General features: G+C 41.8%; 1 protein-coding gene across 1 annotated transcript; it reads right to left on the bottom strand.

The window, feature by feature from the left end:
- Positions 1–1,042: 1,042 nt before the first annotated feature.
- hhipl1 (HHIP-like 1) lies at positions 1,043–8,563 on the bottom strand. Its single transcript, XM_076108534.1, has 9 exons — positions 8,168–8,563; positions 5,826–6,472; positions 5,591–5,734; positions 5,037–5,365; positions 3,623–3,749; positions 2,841–2,986; positions 2,640–2,721; positions 1,722–1,804; positions 1,043–1,605 (listed from the first exon to the last, which is right to left on the bottom strand). The coding sequence occupies exons 1-9, from the start codon at positions 8,543–8,545 to the stop codon at positions 1,043–1,045; spliced, it is 2,499 nt and encodes an 832-aa protein (XP_075964649.1). The 5' UTR covers positions 8,546–8,563.
- Positions 8,564–21,357: the final 12,794 nt, after the last annotated feature.

Genomic DNA, 21,357 nt, shown 5'->3' with positions numbered 1-21,357 from the left:
TCTCTTCACTATGTCATGCTCTCCTGACTTCGTTTGGGTCAAGATAACCTTTTGGCAGAACACACGATTCGTGTACGGGAAATGTTAAACTGTTTACTTATGAAACCAAATGTGTTCAGTTCAATCCTAAATTATATGATGATTTTCTTCAACACTGTAAACTTGAATTTACTCAATATATATCGTCTTTTATGCAAGACCTGTGCGATGTAATTAATAGATTAGTATTAAAAACATTCATAGTTACTGATTATATACTATCCATAGATAGATTATTTATATCTTTTAAGTTTAAATTCAATATTTTAATCCGGGATGTTTTTTTGCTTTGTGTTCCCTTGAAGGATAATTGTGAAAGATTAACATGTATATTTTGTCCTCGTTTCAATACATGGGACAGAGTTTTAATGAAACTGCTTTCAGATGTCGAGTTATGTCAGACTGTTTGGTCCAAGTGTGGGTGGAAGCCAGTACAGAAAGCTTTTTATTAAAATTATTTACTTAAATCATGACATCATAATACATCCATACATCCAGTCAGTGGGCATTGAACATTCACTAGGAAATATAACATTTAGACACTAGATGTCAAATGGATTACTGTAACAAATCACTGAGAAAGAAAAGACTTTCAAATTCCAACCTTCATATTAAACATTTAAGTGTGTGATGGAAAATTAAAAATAAACTCTCACATGAACATTTACCTTTGACAAAAATCTATGAGACACTACTGGCAAGTACAACATTACTGAAGGAAAAACCCACCCTTAGATATGGTTACAGAGTTAGAAGCATCCCAGCTGGTTCACTCTTTGATGGAAAGATTGCCCTTGTTGGTGCTCCCAGTTGTCTGAACCTGGCAATATTATGGCACAAAGTTATGTGGTCTATGTTTGGTGTGCTCTTAATGGGAATGAGAAAATTCTCCACCAAGAGTAGATTGAAAATATCAGTTTTTAACGTTTACATTTGGGGTGGATTATTAAGACAAAAGGTTCAGTTGCTGATAACTAGTCCTGATTTCATAGTAGTCAACCATTTAGACTTCAATAACGTAGTCCGAGTTGCCACAGATCACCCCAGCATCTTCATAATGGGCACAGTTATGTGTCCCCACGTCGGCATGTTTGCAGTCCAGCAGGCTGGACTCAGTTCCTTCACACTGAACATCATCCAGAAGAATCTGCAGATCCGTCCCCTCCCCGAACTCTGAGTTCTTGGCTGCTTTCAGAGCGTACCTGAAGCCCAGCTGCCGGCAAACCACTGCAGCATTCTTGGTGGTCCATAGGTCATCACACACGGTGCCCCAGTGCCCGTTAACGTAGATCTCCACCCGTCCACGGTCGCTGCGGCCCTGTTCATCCCCAACCAACCTCACAACTCCGTTCTGGAGCTCGGGTGTACTCTCCGTTCTGGATTTGCCCTTCCTGCCTCTGCCTTTCCGCCTCGAATGTCTTGGTGATTTGGTGGTAGTTGTGGTTGGTAACGGGGTGGTCAGTCCTGGTCCTCCTAGACGATTAATGAGCTCTTCTAGCCAGTTGAAGGACTCTGTGGGTTGTGGCTCAGGCTGGATTTTGTTTGGTGGCTCAAGGCCAATTAATGCTAATGGAGAATGATGACAAAACAAGACCAAATGTGAATATAAACTATGAATTACCCATGAATGTCACATATTGAATTTGTTCTGTAACTAGTCAGTAGTGAGGTAGTGGACTTACTTTCCTGGGGAACAAACTTGATGAGGTTACTTTTCACTCTGACAGGAAGAGGGTCATAGTGACATTGTCTTGGTGGAGCACGTCTGAAAACGAGTAACAAAACCGAATTAAATATTGTTGCACATAAGAGAAGACAGAATACAAGCAGGCGGACACATAAAAAACATGTTCCAGTCTTTTAATATGTAGCAGCTCTGGTCACAACAATAACGAGGAACAGTTAAATGAGCTGAATGGCTGGGATACAATTTAGGAATACAACCATGTACTGCTGAGAGAAATGCAGAGAGAGCCCTGAGCTGTCCAAAGCAGAGAAGGGAGATTTAGGATACCAAAATAGAGACATCTCCACATTCAGCAAAGGAAATCACTGATCTAAACTTACATTCAGATCAAGTATGATCATGATACTGCACATCCCTCAGGCTCACAGAGAAGAATGACATGCCTGTGCTTGTAATAAGGAACAGATGTGTGTCTTACACATCTGTTTCAAAGAACTGTACCTACTCTCTATGCGGTGAGCACTTACTGTACATGACAAATGACACAAGTTTCCTTTGTGCTATGGTGGTGGAGTAAAAAAAGCAAAGTAATGATTATGTTACTCACTGTATACAACCCTGTCTCTGCCGCCACTTGGACCTTTCCATGTCACCCCTAGCAGGGACACTAATGGACTGAACCATCTTGTCTCTGGTCTGTATGAGCATTATTGATCGGACACATCCACAGTGTTGAACTGACTGAGTGGTGTATACGCTTGCAAGAAACTATACCAATACACATGTTCTGCTGATACTGAAATAAACCTGAAATAGACCTGGACGGTGAACAGTCATTTCTTCATCATAGTCGGTCACCTGCACCTTCTAACAGCAGGCAGGAATACCTAGCTGCAGAGTTCCTATTACTCACCTGGAGGGGTCCACTACTTTATAAATGACTCCTGAAGGTGATGTAGCACTCGCTATTCCAGTTGACATGAAGTACAGCTCGCCTGATGGAAAAAAACGAAACAATACATTAAGATGACATTACACAGGAAGACAAATTACAGCTCGTGCAAAACTCAAGATGCATTCGGAGTTTGAGGGTGTGCATGTGTTCATGCATTACCAGCTTCATCCTCTGCAAAGGAGATGATGTACTGGTGGTAGTTGTTGATGAGTCCAGGAAAGGCACAGGTTAGGCCCATCCCCATACATATCTCATTGTATATCCAGCTCCCTGTGGTTCTGTCCTCCCGCAGACTCATCAAACGCCTGGAAAAGGAATCAAATTGCAGTGATGATACAGAGAATGTGAACATGTATGAAGAAAATGGATCCTGGAGGATGTCAAACAGCAGGAGTCACCAAACAGAACCTGAGCCACATGACCAGTGGCAGAAGTATTCAGATCCTATGCTTACTTACAGTAAGTAAAAGTATCAATACCACAGTGTGAAAACACTTCATCATAAAAGTACTGCATTCAAAGTAAAGTAAAAGTACAGAGGCAAAAATTATTCAGTATACAGAGAAGCCTGTTTCAGAGTGTTTTCATATAAAACATACTGGTTGATTAATTTAATTTTAGCTGATCATGGTGGAGCTAATTTTAGCCACTTTGTATGACGATCATATTGTGTTTTATACTTCAGAAAAGGCAATTCTTTACACAAATGTTTTCTGGTTTATAAAGAACTCCACCAGAAGGCAATAAAGTGTTATTTTACTCGCAACTAGTTCACAGACTTCATGTATATTCTTACTTCCTCAAATGCAGGTGTAGCAGGCATTTAACAAACACCTACAGCAGTTATCTTCAGGTTTATGTCTGACGTCCCGTAACAACAGAAGCTTCAGAGATTGGTGTTATTTTTAAGAAAATATACGATTCACCAGATTCAACCTTACCCGCTCATGAAGTCTCCAAATGTGTACATGCCATTCATGTTGGGGTATTCACAGCCTCGGTACACATAGCCACCAGTCACTGACTTGCCCATCTTGTGAGGGTACGCATAAATAGGGAGGACATCATCTGTGAAAAATCCCAAGGGTCGTTATTGGTGTTGTTGAGTTTCTGCTTCATCACTTTTAGCCATTTCTTTACAATGAAGCTTTACTTAATTAAACATGTGTGAAAGTAGATTTAAATGGTGAATATAAATATATTCTTAATGAATAAGTCCATATGATTTCCACACAGTGGTGCTGCAGCAGCCAGTCCTTCTTTCCACATAGAGTTTGCCTTTTATAATTACCAGAATGTTTCATTTCATTCACTATCAATGTCATTTATATTTATTTTAGACAGAAAAAAGTGAATCGGTAAATAATAAAAACAATCCACATTTAAAAACCTGTACTCTATTAATTTATGGAGCCGTGAAAGTCACTGCTTTTTCCACAACACTGTCCTGCAGAGCCGAGTATTAACATATGAAGGGATTCTGTCCACAGAAAGACGTGAGAGGGCTTTGATTTTTAGAACGGAAACAGGAAGTATTGAATTCAAAATAAATCTTCACTTTTTTCATGTCTGTGACATGATCCACAGGTACAGACATCGAAGAATTTAGAAGTTTTTTTTCCTGAGCACTTGAATCTCAGGTTTCACATGTATTCGCATTTCTGAACAGTGAGTGCGAGATACGATTTTCTGCCGTAAATGACACAGCCAGCCAGAGACGCAACAGTACTCTTTAGACAAATTTGATCCACTGTCTTAAATGACAAAATGGATTGAGGCAGGACATTGTCTCTCCTCTTCATGGATATCAGGATGGCAACTAGAAGAAGCTGAGCCAAGGTCTGTGGGTTAGTTAGAGAGAGAGAGAGAGGCAGAGGGCAGTGTGTGTTCTGCTGCAGGGCGTAGTTGTTGAGTTGTGTGAGTGGCCCTATTGTTAATGACATCAGCCTTAGTGACGTGTGTGCAAAGTGTGTACTTGCATCCATGAAATTTGGTATATTATGTGTTGAGTGAGGTGGGGGGAGCGCTCGGTTTGGGGGCATTACCGTAACCAGTATTTTATACACTGGTTATGGTCATTGATTATCTAACGGTCCACTGTGTGACAACAGACGTCCTTTACTTTGTCGCAGCAACATAAAGTTGGTCACCATTTCCAGCACGGGCCAAGAGGCTGCAGCCTTTCCTTCAAACAAGGAGGGGTTACTGTAGTTTGTGCAGAGAGCTGGCATGGTCTTTGTTTGTAATAAAATGGTAAAGTCTTGGCCCTTCATTACAACACAATTGGAGATGCTGCTGTCTGCAGTAAAAGGAGTAAAAAGCAGGAAACCATTTGACTGCCCAGAGCATGCCTACCTAGCGAGCTGTTGGCACACAGCTTCTTGTCGTAGCAAGAGAAGCCTTCCTTGGCTCTCCATCCATAGTTTCGACCTTTCTCAATGATGTCAATCTCTTCAAACTTGTTCTGGCCCACATCCCCGCAGAAGATGCGTCCTTTGCCCTCTTTGGTCCAAGGGTCGCCCCGATCCACAGAACACCTCCACATATTGCGGACACCGTAAGCATAAATCTCAGGTCGTGCCCCCTGCTCGTGTATGAAGGGGTTATCTGGAGGAATTCTGTACAACGGGCCTCTCCCATTGTCATTCACATCGATGCGGAGAACTTTACCCAACAGAGCTGACCTAAAGTAGATGTGGTGATATGGAAAAAGTCATATTTTATCTCAAATGCAAAGAAACATGCAATTACGTTTAAAAAACTAAACTGACTTTCTATATTTTGACTAAAATATGGATCAGACCGTATCCCTATAAGGCTCTTTGCCAGGTATTCTAAATTAGGAATATCCTTGGTTGCTTCAGATTGTTTGAGGTGTCTAGTTTTATAAACTTTTGTGGACATCTTACTTGTTCTGGGCATTCCCATATTTGCCGAAGGGATCTCCTGCCATTCCACCATCCCCTGTGAAAACATACAAGTAGCCATCATCTGCAAATAGAAGTTGCCCTCCATTGTGGTTGGATGCTGGTTCATCAATCTCCAGAATAACCCTGGAAGAGAAGTGGACATGAAAAATAAGACGAGACAAAGAGCTGGTATTGGACCATTGCTGTTTGCTAGCCTGGATCAGTCCATACCTACCGCTCAGAGGCATGATCCACCACATTCATGTCATTGGCTGACACATGGAACTCACTGATCCTGATCCTCTCATCAAAACCCACCTCCACTGAGTAATACACATAGAGCTTCCCATTGAATTTGTACTTGGGGTGAAAGGTGAGTCCCAGAAAGCCTCTCTCGTCACCTTCCCATGATGACGTTAACACCACCTTGGTAATGTTCAAAAATGGTCTCTCCAGCTTGGACCGATCAGGAAGGTACGTCCACACCAAGCCTACCTGTTCTGCCACAAAGAACCGATGCGTGCCATCGTTGGCGTGTACCATGGCGAGCGGGTTCCGCAGCCCGTTCGCAACTTCTTCCAGGCACAGCTGCAGACAGCCGTCAGAGTCTGACTGAACCCGGCCCAGATTCTGGGTGAGCTTCTGGCTGCTGAGGAGGTTAGGGTAGCAGTAGTCCACATCGTCAAGCTTCAGGTGCTGGCAGAGACGTGTCTGGTCTTCTTTGACTTCGGCTGTGTGTGGGTCGTCAGACAGGAATGGGATTGTGGAGCTGCACTTCCTCCAAAACTGGGAGCAGTAGTCAGGACAGAGGCCAGGAATGGTCCTGACTGGGGTGCTTGGGTCCTCAGCATCAAAGAGGTGAGCTGCATATGGAGAGCATTCCTGAGCAGATGAAGAAGAGAGGTGAGACAATTAAGAGGAAGACTGAGTATGATGTGTAGTAAGTAGAGATTTTATTAAACCTGCATTAACTGTCTTTTGGCCCATTTCATGACCTACCAAGTTGAAACTTTGTAGCACACGATGGTCTGATTACACATCCAGCAAGATCTACATTTGTATTAATTTGAAGTCATGTTTCTTTCCACCTAATGAATATCAAATTGATTTTAGCTCTTTTTTTAATCAACTCCTAATACACTATGTTCCCCAGCTAGTCACTAACTGTCTGCTGTTCGGTGATGGGCAGGTAGTGTACAGTGGGTTCGTCAGAGCTTTTCTTGGACAGCTGCTGCTGAAATAGGGTTGATGGAAGCAGTGAGACTGAATTAACATATTCAAGTCACAAGTCAGAAAACCAAAAGAATGAGCTCAAGGATCCTGAAACGCTCCATGGAATTGAGGGAAACCGTGGTGTCAAGTGAAAATTATTTATGGGTTCGTCATCACAACCGAGCCCTTTCACCTTACACAAAGTCATTTGATCAGTTAGTGAGCTTAAACATATTGATTGTAGTAGCTTTAATGAAATACAATTATTCTAAAAATGAATCCTTCATTGTGGCCTTAGTAGGCAAATTGATTGATTATCCAGAGTTTTTTAAATATTGCTAAGGAAGGGACAATAATAATTTCAACAATATAACAGTAAAAAAAAATACAAGCCATTATAACCTGAATAGGAAACGTTGGTATTGTCATCAATAAGGTAACTGCCAACAAACACAAGAGGCTCCTCCTATTTCACATTTAAGTGCATGCATGCTTATCATATTATAAGCATATCATAAGCATGCATGACATCATGGTGGAAGTTGCAGAAAGCAATGTTGTTTGTCACCCTCAAAATAGACAATATAATTAGTTGTTTTTAGGTATTGTTTTGAATACATTTGTCATCCTGACATTACACAGACTACTGAGGTAAGGTTATTGTAATATGTTGGTGTCAATTTGCCTGCAGATACATGTAGTAATTAAGGCATATTTCTGACAAACCCTTATGTGAAACTCCTTTACATATGAAGGGGAAGTTCCCTTTTTCCAAAGTGTACTAAGTGTATGCTACGCAAAAGCATCATCAAGAGAAATAGACATTAGTGATGTGACAAACAATTTCCAGTTGATTGGTCTTTGCCCCGATGAAGAAACGACCATAAATAAAAAGAAAAACGTCCTAAATCTTCCTCAGTAATGTACAGAGAGAGAGAGTGACATGGGAGAGAGCCCATAGTAGCAGCCTGTTGTGAGGCCAGAAATAAAGGGAATGTGTAATACTGGGTACATCTGCCTGATAATAAATTGCAGGCCCAGTTGCATAATCAACATCTCAGAGGTCTCAGAGCGTTAAACCCCTTCTCTCTGTCTCTGCATCTCATGTGTGTGACTGCTGTAGGAGTTTACAGAGAGATCAGTCATGATGACTTTACCTTCATTCAGCTCTTCAGTTAACTACATGAAAAGAGGACGCCTTAACATATTCTACATTTACTGTAAGATCATATCATTCTGTTGACCTGTTTAGTAAGCATATGCCTTCTTCTGCTTTATACTAGTCAGTGTTTTAACCTGTTTGGTCAGACTAATGGCGCGTGATGGAGACGTTTGTTTGGACGACCTTTGTCCATGCATGCCTACCTGGCAGAGCAGCTCCAGCACGAACCCAGCACAGTTGGCATATCCATTATAATCAAAACGATCCATAATCTGGTAGTACTTTGTCTTCAGCTCCTGGTCCCTCTGATAATCACAGCAGCCAAACTCCTTGTACATTACGCAAAACTCGAGCTCCCTTAGCGATCGGAAGGGCGGCTTAAAGTCCAAACACTGCGGGTGTAACATTACAGGTGCGACGCACACTGCCAAAACACACCAAATGCCAATCGGCGAGACCCACGGTCGACCCGGGACTTTGCCGTAACGCCGCTGCATTCTGGTGTGCGTTGGTTGGAGCTCATGGAAGGTGAAGTTGTGCAGAAGTGACTTCCTATGTGCACTTTGCTCTGCCTCAGTCATCCGCGTTATGTGGCCCTCTGACGTGGTGAACCCGGGCTGTGTGTGTGTCCTGGCTGCAGCGTCGGGAGCCGCACTGAACCCGTCCGCTGTCCCGGAACGTAGCGCACTGAAAGGGGAGGAAGCCGACGGCGGAGGCTGCTCACCAGCTGCAGAGCTACTACTACTAATAATAACATCATTACCAGTATAGTTAACCCCAGTACTATATTGTTATGTGTATTGTTTTCATTGAGAGTCCAGTCTTCTTAATCACAGCTAGAGCACACGTGCATTGTGGGACAGTGGGTTCTTCTGTTATTGTAGTTTCTTGTCTTGAGTTGTTATCCTTTGCAACATATTATTGTTGAATAATCATGCATGTCAGCTCCTGCTGCCCAGCAGAGGGTGACCTTGCCCAGTGTGAATCACTTCCCTCCTGGATCGTCGCCATAACGATTATATAAATGATGGTAATACTGATAATAATACCTAGACTACTGAAAGACTGCACACTACACTATTGTTCACATCCAGGTCATGGAAGGTTGGAAGATGAATGTATTTAAAATATAAATTATTTTATTGAAGCGGGACACTCTTCAAGCAAAGGCCTACATTCAACCTCCAATTGATAAAGTGCACTTATATATTATTATTTTAAGATAAATTGGTGAATAAATCATTTGACGGAAATAAATGTCCGACTGAGTGTTCAATTTATACATTCATACTTTGTGTTCCGATGGAGGTCTTAGTGAGCTTAAAAACAGATTCAGTAGTGTATGGAACATACAGCGGGTAAAATAAGTATTGAACACGTCACCATTTCTCTCAGTAAATATATTTCTAAAGGTGCTATTGACATGATATTTTCACTAGATGTTGGTAACAACCCAACTAATCCATACATACAAAGAAATGCAAACAAATAAGTTCAGAAATTAAGTTATGTGCAATAAAATGGAATGACACAGGGAAAAAGTATTGAACACGCTCACTGAAATATATTTAATACTTCGTACAAAAGCCTTTGCTGGTAATGAAGGCTTCAAGACGCCTCCTGTATGGAGAAACTAGTCGCATGCATTGCTCAGGTGTGGTTTTGGCCCATTCTTCCAAACAAACAGTTTTCAATTCTTGAAGATTCCGTGGGCCTCTTCTATGAACTCTGATCTTTAGTTCTTTCCATCGATTTTCTATTGGATTCAAGTCAGCTGATTGGCTGGGCCATTCTAGCAGCTTTATTTTATTTCTCTAAAACCAGTGAGCACTGTTGGGGCCATAATCCGGAAGTGGAAAGAACATCATTTCACCATAAACCTGCCACGGCCAGGTGCTCCTCGCAATATTTCTGACAGAGGAGTGAAAATAATTATCAGAAGAGTTGTCCAAGAGCCAAGGACCACTTGTGGAGAGCTTCAGAAAGACCTGGAATTTGCAGGTACAATAGTTTCAAAGAAAACAAGTAATGCACTCAACCGCCGTGGCCTGTATGCACGCTCACCACGCAAGACTCCATTGCTGAAGAAAATGCATGTTGAAGCTCGTTTAAAGTTTGCTGCACATTTAGACAAGCCTGTGAAATACTGGGGGAATATAGTCTGGTCAGATGAGACCAAAATTGAACTCTTTGGATGCCATAATACACACCATGTTTGGAGGTGAAATGGCACTGCACATCACCCCAAAAACACCATACCAACAGTGAAGTTTGGAGGAGGGAACATCATGGTGTGGGGCTGTTTTTCAGCATACGGCACTAGCAAACTTCATATGATTGAAGGAAGGATGAATGGAAAAATTTACCGAGACATTCTTGATAAAAATCTGCTCCCATCTACCAGGATGATGAAGATGAAACGAGGGTGGACATTTCACACAGCCAAGGAAACTCTCAACTGGTTTCAGAGAAATAAAATAAAGCTGCTAGAATGGCCCAGCCGATCAGCTGACTTGAATCCAATAGAAAATCGATGGAAAGAACTAAAGATCAGAGTTCATAGAAGAGGTCCACGGAACCTTCAAGATTTAAAGTCTGTTTGTGTGGAAGAATGGGCCAAAACCACACCTGAGCAATGCATGCGACTAGTTTCTCCATACAGGAGGCGTCTTGAAGCCGTCATTACCAGCAAAGGCTTTTGTACGAAGTATTAAATATATTTCAGTAAGCGTGTTCAATACTTTTTCCATGTGTCATTCCATTTTATTACCCATAACTTAATTTCTGAACTAATTTGTTTGCATGTATGGATTTCTTGGGTTGTTACCGACATCTGGTGAAAAGTTCATGTCAATAGCACCTTTAGAAATATATTTACTGAGAAAAATGGTGACGTGTTCAATACTTATTTTACCCGCTGTAACTACATTCATATTGTGAGCAAGAGTGCACAATAACAACTAGTGCAAGACTAGAGACCTTCTGCAATCACGTTTATAAATGTGTCCTATGTTCCATATGTGGCTTGCTTGGATAGGATATTTTTCAGTATTGTATTCAAAAGGGAAAATGTCACATATACCAGTGTTCCTTGTGCCAAATCTTTTCAGAGTTTGATCTGGGACAGTTAATGCTGAAATCTGGGACACTAGTTAAAAGGCTCAGAAAAGCCTACCTTAATTTACACAAAGGCACTTTATCAAGGTTAAATGTGCATAAGACAACAATGTTTTACTGTCTTTATCAGATAGACTTAACAACTAATAGGCTGTGTGTTATAGAATGTCTATGTCTAACTATATGACCTACACAGAAAACACATATTGAAAATAATCTATAACAAATATGTCCAATTTCCAGCAGCTTAGAAATAAAAATAAAGATGTGATGAAGTTAAATGTGACATTGTATTTAAGGTCTCTCTCTGCTTTGCCATTGTAGTTTGTAGGCTAATACATTAATTTGAGGAATCTTTTTAGTCAATAGATGGATAAGTAAATTAATTTGTACCATTTGCATAGTATGTAGTACTATGTAGTGGTATGTAAATTAAAAAAAACATCTTATATTTGATGTCAGTGTGACTATAAAAGCTACGCTTTGACTTCTCTAGCCAGTTAGTTTATCAGTACGCTAAGCCAGTGGTTCCCAAAGTGGGGGTCGCGACCCCTAGGGGGGGCGCGGTGGTACTACAGGGGGGTCGCGGCTTCATCACCAACCCACACACACAGACGCACACATACACCGGTAAAACAATATAAAATAACCGACGTGACATGCACTGTGTTCCAACCACGCCACCAGAGCGGCTCATGTCACAGACCGACTGTGGCAAAACCAGCGAGAGCGAGAGCGAGCGCGCGCCCGAGCGAGAGAGCGCGAACGAGCGAGGGAGAGAGAGAGTGAGGGAGCGCGAACGAGAGAGAGACACACAGCGACACAGAGCGAGAAAGATACGGAGCGACAGAGAAAGATAAAGATAAGAGAAGGAAGTATGTACAAAGATGGACAGATTTGTGACTGGTCTAAAGCGCAAATCCGATGGAACTTCTGTTACAGCCGCAACAGGCGACGCGACCACCTCGACAACGCCTCAAACTAAGGTACCTCAGTACCACAGAGGAAGAGCAGTACATTGACATGACATCTGACTCAACAAGGAGACTACAGTTCACATCCAATTCACTGGCTGTGTTTTGGATTGGAGTGGAGAAAGACTACCCACTACTAGGCCAAAGAGCTATGGGCATACTGTTGCCTTTTGCCACATCCTATTTATGTGAAACAGGGTTTTCTGCAGTTGCTGCAATGAAGACCAAATACAGATCAAAGTTGAACATTGAGAATGAACTGAGAGTAGCTATCTCCAACCAGCAACCCCGCTTTGACAAAATCTGTAAAGCAAAGCAAGCCCACACCAGTCACTGATTGATATATATGAATAGGAATATACATAGGAATATGATCACAAAATAATATGGTCCATGTAGACCTGCACACCTTGTTCATAATTGTGTTATTTTATTGTTTGAGAAAACCTGCTGTTCAATGTGAGGAAATACAGTATATGTTGTTTGCACTTTGTTTGAAATTAAGTTAATTGTATTTACAAATTATTTTATATATTTTTTATTTTATATATATTTTATTATTGCTATTTTTTTCCCAGTTAAACAAACTGAAGAATAAACTGTGAAGTGATATGTACTTATTTTAGAAAGAAATAAAAATATTTTATACAGTTCATGCATTATAATGCAATTCATTAAAAACCAAGAAAAATTTGGGGTCGGGTTGCGGGGGGGGGGGGGGGGGTCGTCCAATGTTCCTATATCATCAAAGGGGGTCTTGACAGAAAAAGTTTGGGAACCACTGCGCTAAGCCAACTGGCCAATCAGGTTTTGAAGCCTGATCTTCAAATCAAATACAGTAGTTGCATAACATTTTAGTTAATGGTTACTTTCTCAATCAAATAACACACACACACACACACACACATATTTATATATATATATATGACTGTCCCACATTAGTCAAAACATGCTGTCCAGATCTAAAAACAACATTTCCTAGTGGGATGACTAAAGATAGCTTAAAGTAAAAACACTTTAACACATTTTCACAATATTATTGCATCATTCATGAATAATACATCACTTATTTACATGACACTTCTGTTTTGATTCAACGCCGATCATGCTCAGTTTAATGTTGTAGTGGAAAAATCGCCAATCGCAAAAAACGTATGAAGAAACAGTAGAAGAATAAAGATTAGAAGAACAATAGTTAAATTTAGTGATACAATGGTGACTGGGTCCACCCGCTTACTGTCAAAAAGACAAACTAAGGTGAAAGACTGGCGAGCAGAAGAGCAGTGATAGAAGTCTAGGGGACGCCACTTGCGCTCAAAGCATGGATTTGTCCCCGCAGGCTGCAATATTGCTGACGCAAGCAGATATATTCTGCTTGGAGTGATGTGAAAGCGCTCGCCAAAGTAATATACGTGCTAAACTGTTTGATTTGCATGTGCAGGACCTCTACACACACTCGCGTGTGGATGTAATTTGTGCTCGCGGAGTTTGACATTAATTTGCCTTCATACAGTGGGTTAGTTTGCACCAGTGGAGGAGGACGATCAATATGGTTAGATTAAAGGAAACAAGAATCAACACCTGCGAACCAGTTATGTTCCAGTTAGGCTAGTCCCCCACACTGGACAGGCTGATAGGACTTTTAATTTAGCACAGTAACCGACCTGTAGTAGTTGAACTGGGGACTGAGCAGGTCTGTAGTGCTGCCTGTAGAGCAGTGATTCTTAACCAAAGTTTTTTGCGGCCCTCTAGGTGGTGCTCATCGTGGACCGCGAGCGCCACCTAGAGGGCCACAAAAAACTTTCAGTTTTGCACCTGTGGGCCCCGAGACCGCATAGGTTATCAATTGAAGACACCAGAGATATTACTGTTATCCATGAGACGCTCAGTTACAATATAGCTTCCCACCACTTGGTTGCGGTAATGAGTCAGTTGTTTAACAAGCTCTAATAAGCAGAAGAAGACACTCAGCCAGCCACTAGCCTGTAGCGAAAGTTATGGAGAAGTAATTAAAACGGAAAAAAAAAAGTCCATATTTTAGCGCAAGTACAATCCTGACTTCATTAAGTACGGCTTTGTGAACGGAGGTAACGAGGCAGAGCCGAGAGCCCAGTTGTGGACTGTTGTGATTTGTCACAGATATGAAGAGCAACTTCTGGTTCTGCCATGCAAAAATGAATTATAAGGCTATATTTTCATTTGCACTTTATTTAAATTTTATTTAGTTTATTTAATTTGAAACTTATTATTTTGAATGTATTTATTTTATTACCACATATTATTTATTTATCAAATTTCCATTTTTCTCAGTTTTTTTGAGAGCCCCTCCTTTTTTCTGTAGTAAAATCTAATTATTAGTTATTTTTGTGTTAATAAGCCTGACTTTATTTGTATTTGAGTTCAGTGGGCCTAAACTGGGACATGTGTGTCGGTATCACAACTGATGGCGCTGCCTGCATGACAGGAAAAAACTCGGGGGTCGTGAGGAGAATACTTGAGAAAGCTCCGAATGCAACTTGGAACCATTGTTTTTTCATCGAGAGGCCCTGGCAGGAAAGGATATGGTACCAGTGCTTCATGGAACATTAAAAGATGTCGTCCAAGTGGTAAACTACATTAAACGAAGACAAAGAACACCCGATGTTTTCAAAAACTGTGTCAAGATCTTGGTAGTGAGCATGTACAGGTGTTTTATCATGCCGAGGTACGCTGGCTTTCGAGGGGAAAGGTACTGTCCCGTTTTTATGAACTACGAGCTGAAATCGCAGCCTTTCTTGCCCAGAACAATTAGCCTCTTGCAGACCTGTTTAGTAACAGTGTGTGGCTCGCACACGTTGCTTACCTCGCTGATGTGTTTGAACAATTAAACACATGCAGGTGAGGGGGAACCACACTTTTTAACGACATGACAAAATCGATGCTTTCAAAAAAAAGATCTCCGTGTGGGCAAGTTTCTAAAAACCGACTCGACATGTTCCCCAATGCCTGTCATGAGGGACAGCAACTGGACACGGCAGGAAAAATGTAATGGAGATCTGTATAAACTTCTGGAGTGGTTTAATGACTACTTTCCCGAGAAACAGAGGGATGACGACTGGATATGTGACCCCTTTGGAATCAACATAGAAAGCGTCACGTTGCCAAGCAACGAAGAGAGTCAGCTGGTGGAGCTGTCATGTGACCGCACGCTGAAAAAGAAATTCACGGAGGTAAGCCTCTCCCAGTTCTGGTGCAGCAATGTGATGAGCGAGTATCCTTCCCTTGCCACTTAAGCAGTAAAAATCCTCCTACCATTTAGCACTACCCATCTCTGTGAGTGTGGCTTCTCAGCTCTGGTTCAGCTGAAGACAAAACACAGAAATAGACTGGACATTGAGCATGACCTCAGAGTTGCCTTGTCTACTATAACTCCAGACTTTGAGACTCTTGTCAGAAGCAAAAAACATCCCCAGTTCTCCCATTAGACTCGGGTCTATGTCAGTGTTACACCTAAGGTTGAAGTGAGTGCTGCTTAATTTTCTTTCTAATTTCACTTTTGAGTCCGTTAAAAAAAGGCTGAAGTTACTGAATTTTTATGTACGTTGTATTACCTTGTGTCCATAAGATGCACCTTTTGGTTTTCAATTCAAATGCAGCTAATTGAGTGTAAAAGGGAATATTTCCCTCTCTAGCATCACCACTTTTTTTTTTTTTTGTTGGCATACTGTGATATGCTGTACTATCTCAGGTTCAAACTGCACCATATTTTCATTCAATAAATTTGAGAAGTAGAAAGTGTTTCTCGATTTGGGTCGCGGCTTGTCATTAAGGGCTGATGGTGGGTACCGCATCCAGACCAGTTGAGAACCACTGATCTAGAGAGCTTTTATCATTGTGTGCATGTCTAGGGAAGGGATGGAGCCTTGTGCAGTCTCAATCTGTAATAATGAATATGTTATTGAAGTGGCAACGTGTCACTGTGGTTTTATGTTTTGCCCAGGCACTTTGTTACCACGTCAGGCCTGACGGTAACTGTAAACCAGGCCAGGAAGAAATGGAATAATTTAAAGGACAAATACAAGGTAATCTCTGCTTTGTATACTGAGAGAGCCTTAATATGATTCCCCGAAAAAAGTAATTTGCCAGGCCAAGTGTGAAACCTAACATAACACGGATGCAGTGGGTGTTCTTTGTGACTGGGAATACATTCAAACAGTCAGCTTCACAGTGTAGTAAATAATACCCTACTTCCAGGAGCTTAGGGACCCCCCAACAGAGCGGTGGAGGCCGGTAGTGTGACTGCTGCCACCTGGCAGTGGTACAGTGTAATGGATGCTGCACTCCAGGGGCAGCATTCAATTAGTTTGCCCCTGGTCATGGCGGCAAACCTGGCTGCCACTACAGGTGGTACAGTCAGTGCACCGGCCTCTGCCCCTTCTGAGGAAGAAGCAAGAAGCCAGCCTACCAGGAAGAGGACCAGGGACAGAGAGGGTCTCCTGGAATATTTGAAAGAGCAGGCAGAGAGGAACGAGGAGAGAGAAAGAGAGGCAGTGGCGAGAGTGGCCATTTCACTTAAACTAATTGACTCTGCTTTCTGTTTTTATAAAGGTGGCCTGTCCATTGTGCTCAGACTTGTTTCCTGAGTATTTTGTTGAAGTACATGCCAGCACCTGTGGAGAAAGGTTTGTTACTATTATGCACATCTAACACGTTTTTTATTCACTTATTTATTCTTGCATACCATTGAACATTGCTACAACAGGTTCAGCTTGACATTTCTCATACTTTTTAACTTGTCACTCCAGTTCCTTATATTTTTGATTTCAATGTTTCCTTATGGTCTAAATACTATATATATATTTTTTTTTTTTCAAGTCTTGCCAAACCATCCACACACAATGGACGCGTGGTAGGGCTGCACAATTAATCTAATTTTAATCGCGATCACGATTTTGGCTGCCACAATTAAATGAGCATGATCGTCTGCGATATTGACGTTTAAAATGCGTGCTCTGCTACATATCGAATCAAGCGCGTCCTTAACTAACAGTCAGCCAACCACCAGGGGGCGAACGAGATGGGAGGTGTCATGCGCGCACCCTGCAGCGGCAGCCTCAAACCACGTTCTGTCGGCAGTCGACTCCGGTATTAGTAGAAGAGTAGACAGACAGACAACAGAACAGAGAGCAGACGGTCACGGGTGTCGTGTGAAAGGTAAATCAAATATCAGGAGCAGAAGGAGAGGAGCTAGCCCCTCGACAAGGATCATTATCCGTTGTCTGGAAGTTTTTTGGATTTAGGGCAAGTGATGTTAACCAAGAACAAATCATATGCACAGAGTGCGTTAGAGTTGTGTCTGCGCCGCATAGCAATACAACCAACTTGTTCAACCACCTGAAACAAACTGTTCGTGCTGGCTGATTCATCAATAGGCTACACCTGGAATTTCTTTGTGTACCAGGGCAAAAGTGCGTCCACCACAGGCCACGGGCTGAGTTACTCAGCAGTGATGGACCTTTTGCCTTTTCCTCTCCTCGGTAGCGGCTACCTTTTGTACACGGATAATTTTTACACAAGCCCTGCTCTCTTCACCGATCTATCCAAAAAGAACATTGGCTGTTGTGGAACCATCAGGAAAAATCGTATTGGCTTCCCTAAGACCCAGACCAACGACCTGCCCAGAAAGGCTGCGAGGGGAGACATGCGATGGATCCAGAGTGGCAAACCCCTCTTCGTGAAGTGGATGGACACGAGAGAGGTAACGATGTGTTCCACATTGCATCATGCCTATAGTGGACAGACGGTGAAGAGAAAGGTGAAGATGGCTGGGGTGTGGCAGAACAAGTCCATACCAGTTCCAGACAGCATTGTGGACTACAATTGCAAGATGGGTGGTGTGGATTTGTCCGATGCACTAATCGGATCTTACAGCGTGTTACAAGACATTTTTTTACTACTTCATGGACATCGCTGTTGTGAACAGTTACCTTTTGCACAAGGAGCTGTTCAAGTTGAGGCAGGACCCCACCCAGACAAAGCCCTTCACCCACAAGGCCTTCAGGGAGCAGCTGGCCAAGGAGATGCTGGAGTTTGCCAAAGGCTCAGCAGACCCCCCGCCACTTGCTTGCCCGTGTTTTTCGAAACAGGGGTCAGGAAGTATTGTAAGAGGTGCCATGATGCTGGAATACTGAGGGTGAAGACATCCACTGTTGTAGGAAAATGACAAGAAGAGACGGCAAACTGAAGTTGCAACCCAGCGGGAAGTGTTTTAATAAGCACAAGCCAACATACAACAAGTTCAACAAATCCAACGTATTACTTTTCACAGCTTACTTTTATAGTCAAATCCACCCCCCTTTTAAGTCACTTTCCACCAATCAAACCAGTCGCTTGAACCACAAACAAAACACATCTGGTCTCTCCATTATGTCATGCTCTCATAACTTCGTTTGGGTCAAGATAACCTTTTGGCAGAACACATGATTCGCGTACGGGAAATGTTTTGATACAAATTGGAGTGATTTATTACAATTTGTCTGGCGCGCCCTAATCACTTCCTAAGAATGTTTTTATGGAACTAAATGTGTTCAACATAACAAGTTATATAAACTGTTTACTTGTGAATCCAAATGTGTATGGTATGCGCTGGACTGAGAATGTTTAACTGGTTCAACACTTCTGCAAACATCTTTGAACTGAAGTTAGACCCCTGATCAGATTGAATTATTTTTGGGATGCCAAAAATAGACAAACTGTGTCAGCGCCAGCGTCGGAAATACACGAGGGCAAAGGGCAAAACTGCCCCTAAGAAATATAATTTTGCCCTTGATATCACTAGGAGAGGGGCAAAAAATGCCCCCATAATTTCCTCTAATAATAATGATAATTTAATGAACTTGTCAAAAACATCTCAGCCTATATGACCTGGTCCAGTTGCCATAGAATGTTTTAGATTTTCGCCTTGACTGATGTTGCGTGAAGAACCGAACGTTCTAAACAAATAAATAAATGGAGCGCTTCTTAATCAGACCTGTGACTGCGAGACTGCGGTCAACTCAGCAGACACTTAAATTTTAGTGCACCTATATGCTGAAATTCACGGTAAACGTATTCAAACGGCACAGATTGGGAGCGAGCGAAGGACTTTGAAAGCTAGCGGAAAGATTAATGTGAGACAACATCCGGTTTCTTCAGATGAACATCCGGTTTTCAGAATAAGATGCAAACAAAGTATACATATTGCATAATGGAAATTAGATTAAATGATTTATATTCACATTAAGTATAAAACATGCTACCTGCATCTCGTGAGTTAAAGGGAAAATACACCTAAATTGTGCATAAAGTGTCTTTATTCTTTGATTTGAGGGTTGCTGGAAATGAATAATACCTGTGACAGTCAATTAAGATATTTTACTAAGCAAAAAGTCTGAACTGAATTTGTACCTTCAAATGGCACATTTTTGAAATTTTTAAGGTGCTATAAAAATGTTTTTCTCAGAAATTCCACACAATGACTAATGCATATGTTCATGACAAAAATGGGTAATATTTGAGGTGCTAATAATTCCATACAATGACTGATGTATATGTAATCAAGGCATCATTGACTTAATAATTGTTAATAGTTGTTTAAAAAAATTTAATAATAACAATAAGAATAAAATTGAATATGATTGTCTGATTTATGTTTTCTGTTTTTTGTTCAAAAAATCTAAGTAAACACTATGAATCTGTAGACTACTACCTAATAGTCTTATTATTGCCATTTGATGACAATTGCTCATATACTGTAAGCTTAAATGTTATTTTACAAGTTTCAAAAAGTGCCCCCAATATTTTTGAAATGCCCCTGGATTACAGTCAGTCGGGGCAAAAATTGCCCCCTAAAAAAATATGTAAATTTCCTACCCTGGTCAGCGCCTTTACAACAGACTTCGTGGTAATGTTTCTGAGAGGATATGCAGCTGGATAGCGTGTAGCCTGACACATCACTGTGAACACAAAGTTACTACCAGCTTTCGAGTGTGGCAAGGGACCAACACAGTCAATGATCAGATGCTCAAATGGTTGCTCAGCAACTGGAATAGGATACAAAGGAGCAGGCTTTATTGTTTTATTTAGTTTTCCAGTCAACTGACGCACATGGGAAGTGTTAATGAAAGCAGAAATGTCTCTTTTCAACAGAGGCCAGTAAAAGTGTCGCCTAACTCTATCATAGGTTTTTCTTACCCCTAAATGACCTGCAACTCCATCATGAGCAGTCTGAAGTACAGCAAGTCTTACACTAGAGGGCAAAACAATTTGTAAAGTCTCTTCCCCCATAAAACCCTCTCCCTGGGGAATCAGGCCCTGGGGAATCAGGCCATCTTGAAGAAAATAACCATGGGCTGAACTCTCCACCTCATCATCCTGGAGAACCCGGTTGTACAGAGCCTGAAGTGTGGGGTCACGTTTTTGCCCTTTCAGGAGGTCACTGCAAGACACAGGCAAGGGGAAAGCAGGCACAGGAAACACAGACATTCTTTTCTTATCTGAATGTTCAGAACTGGAATCGGCACTGGCTCGGCTCATAGCACGTGTCACTGTACAGGTGGGATGTACAGCAGAAGGTGTTTTGGAGGACTCAGGCTCTTCTACCTGGGAGGATAGAGTATCCACTGACACATCGGGCCACACCCGATTGCCAGCCAGGTCATTTCCTAAGATGACCTGTACTCCCCCCATAGGCAACGAAGGGCGCACTCCCATTATCACATCACCGTGGACCAGATTTGAGACTAACGTCAAATTATGCTGTGGCGCAGAAAAGACCCATCCCTCGGACCGCAACACTGGAACCAGCATCTGTTTCAGGAGAGAAATACAACGCAGATTCCAAAATAAACGATTCCAGAGCCCCTGAATCTCTTAATATTATTTATGGTTTTGCTCGTAAAAAATACAGGCATACATTTTTTTTTTACATTGGACACTCATTTCGCCAGTGAGCCTTGCCAAAACAATAATTACTGACATGATTGGGGTCCATCCTTCCCTGTAAACCCCGGTCTGCCTAAGTACAGCAGCTTTAACCAACTGGTAGCTACCACTATCAGTAACACTCGAGGCTGAAAAAGCCTCCTGGGCCTTGCCAGTGAGCACACACTGAAGCAAAAGAGTACGCTCAGCATCCGACCAATTTCGTGCCTCTGCTAAACGTTCAAACAAAACAAAGAAAATGTCAGGGTCCCTTTCATTAAACTTTGGAACCAACCGTAAGTTAACAGCAACATCAAATGAGGGAAAAGTAGGAACCTGTGTTGCCAACTCCTCAGTAAGGA

Source organism: Anarhichas minor, unplaced genomic scaffold, assembly GCF_050575085.1.
Source record: "Anarhichas minor isolate MPS153535 unplaced genomic scaffold, ASM5057508v1 ptg000040l, whole genome shotgun sequence".
In the NCBI taxonomy this organism is placed as follows: Eukaryota; Metazoa; Chordata; class Actinopteri; order Perciformes; family Anarhichadidae; genus Anarhichas; species Anarhichas minor.
Note: the sequence above shows the minus strand (reverse complement) of the source record. Positions and strands in the feature narration are given on the sequence as shown.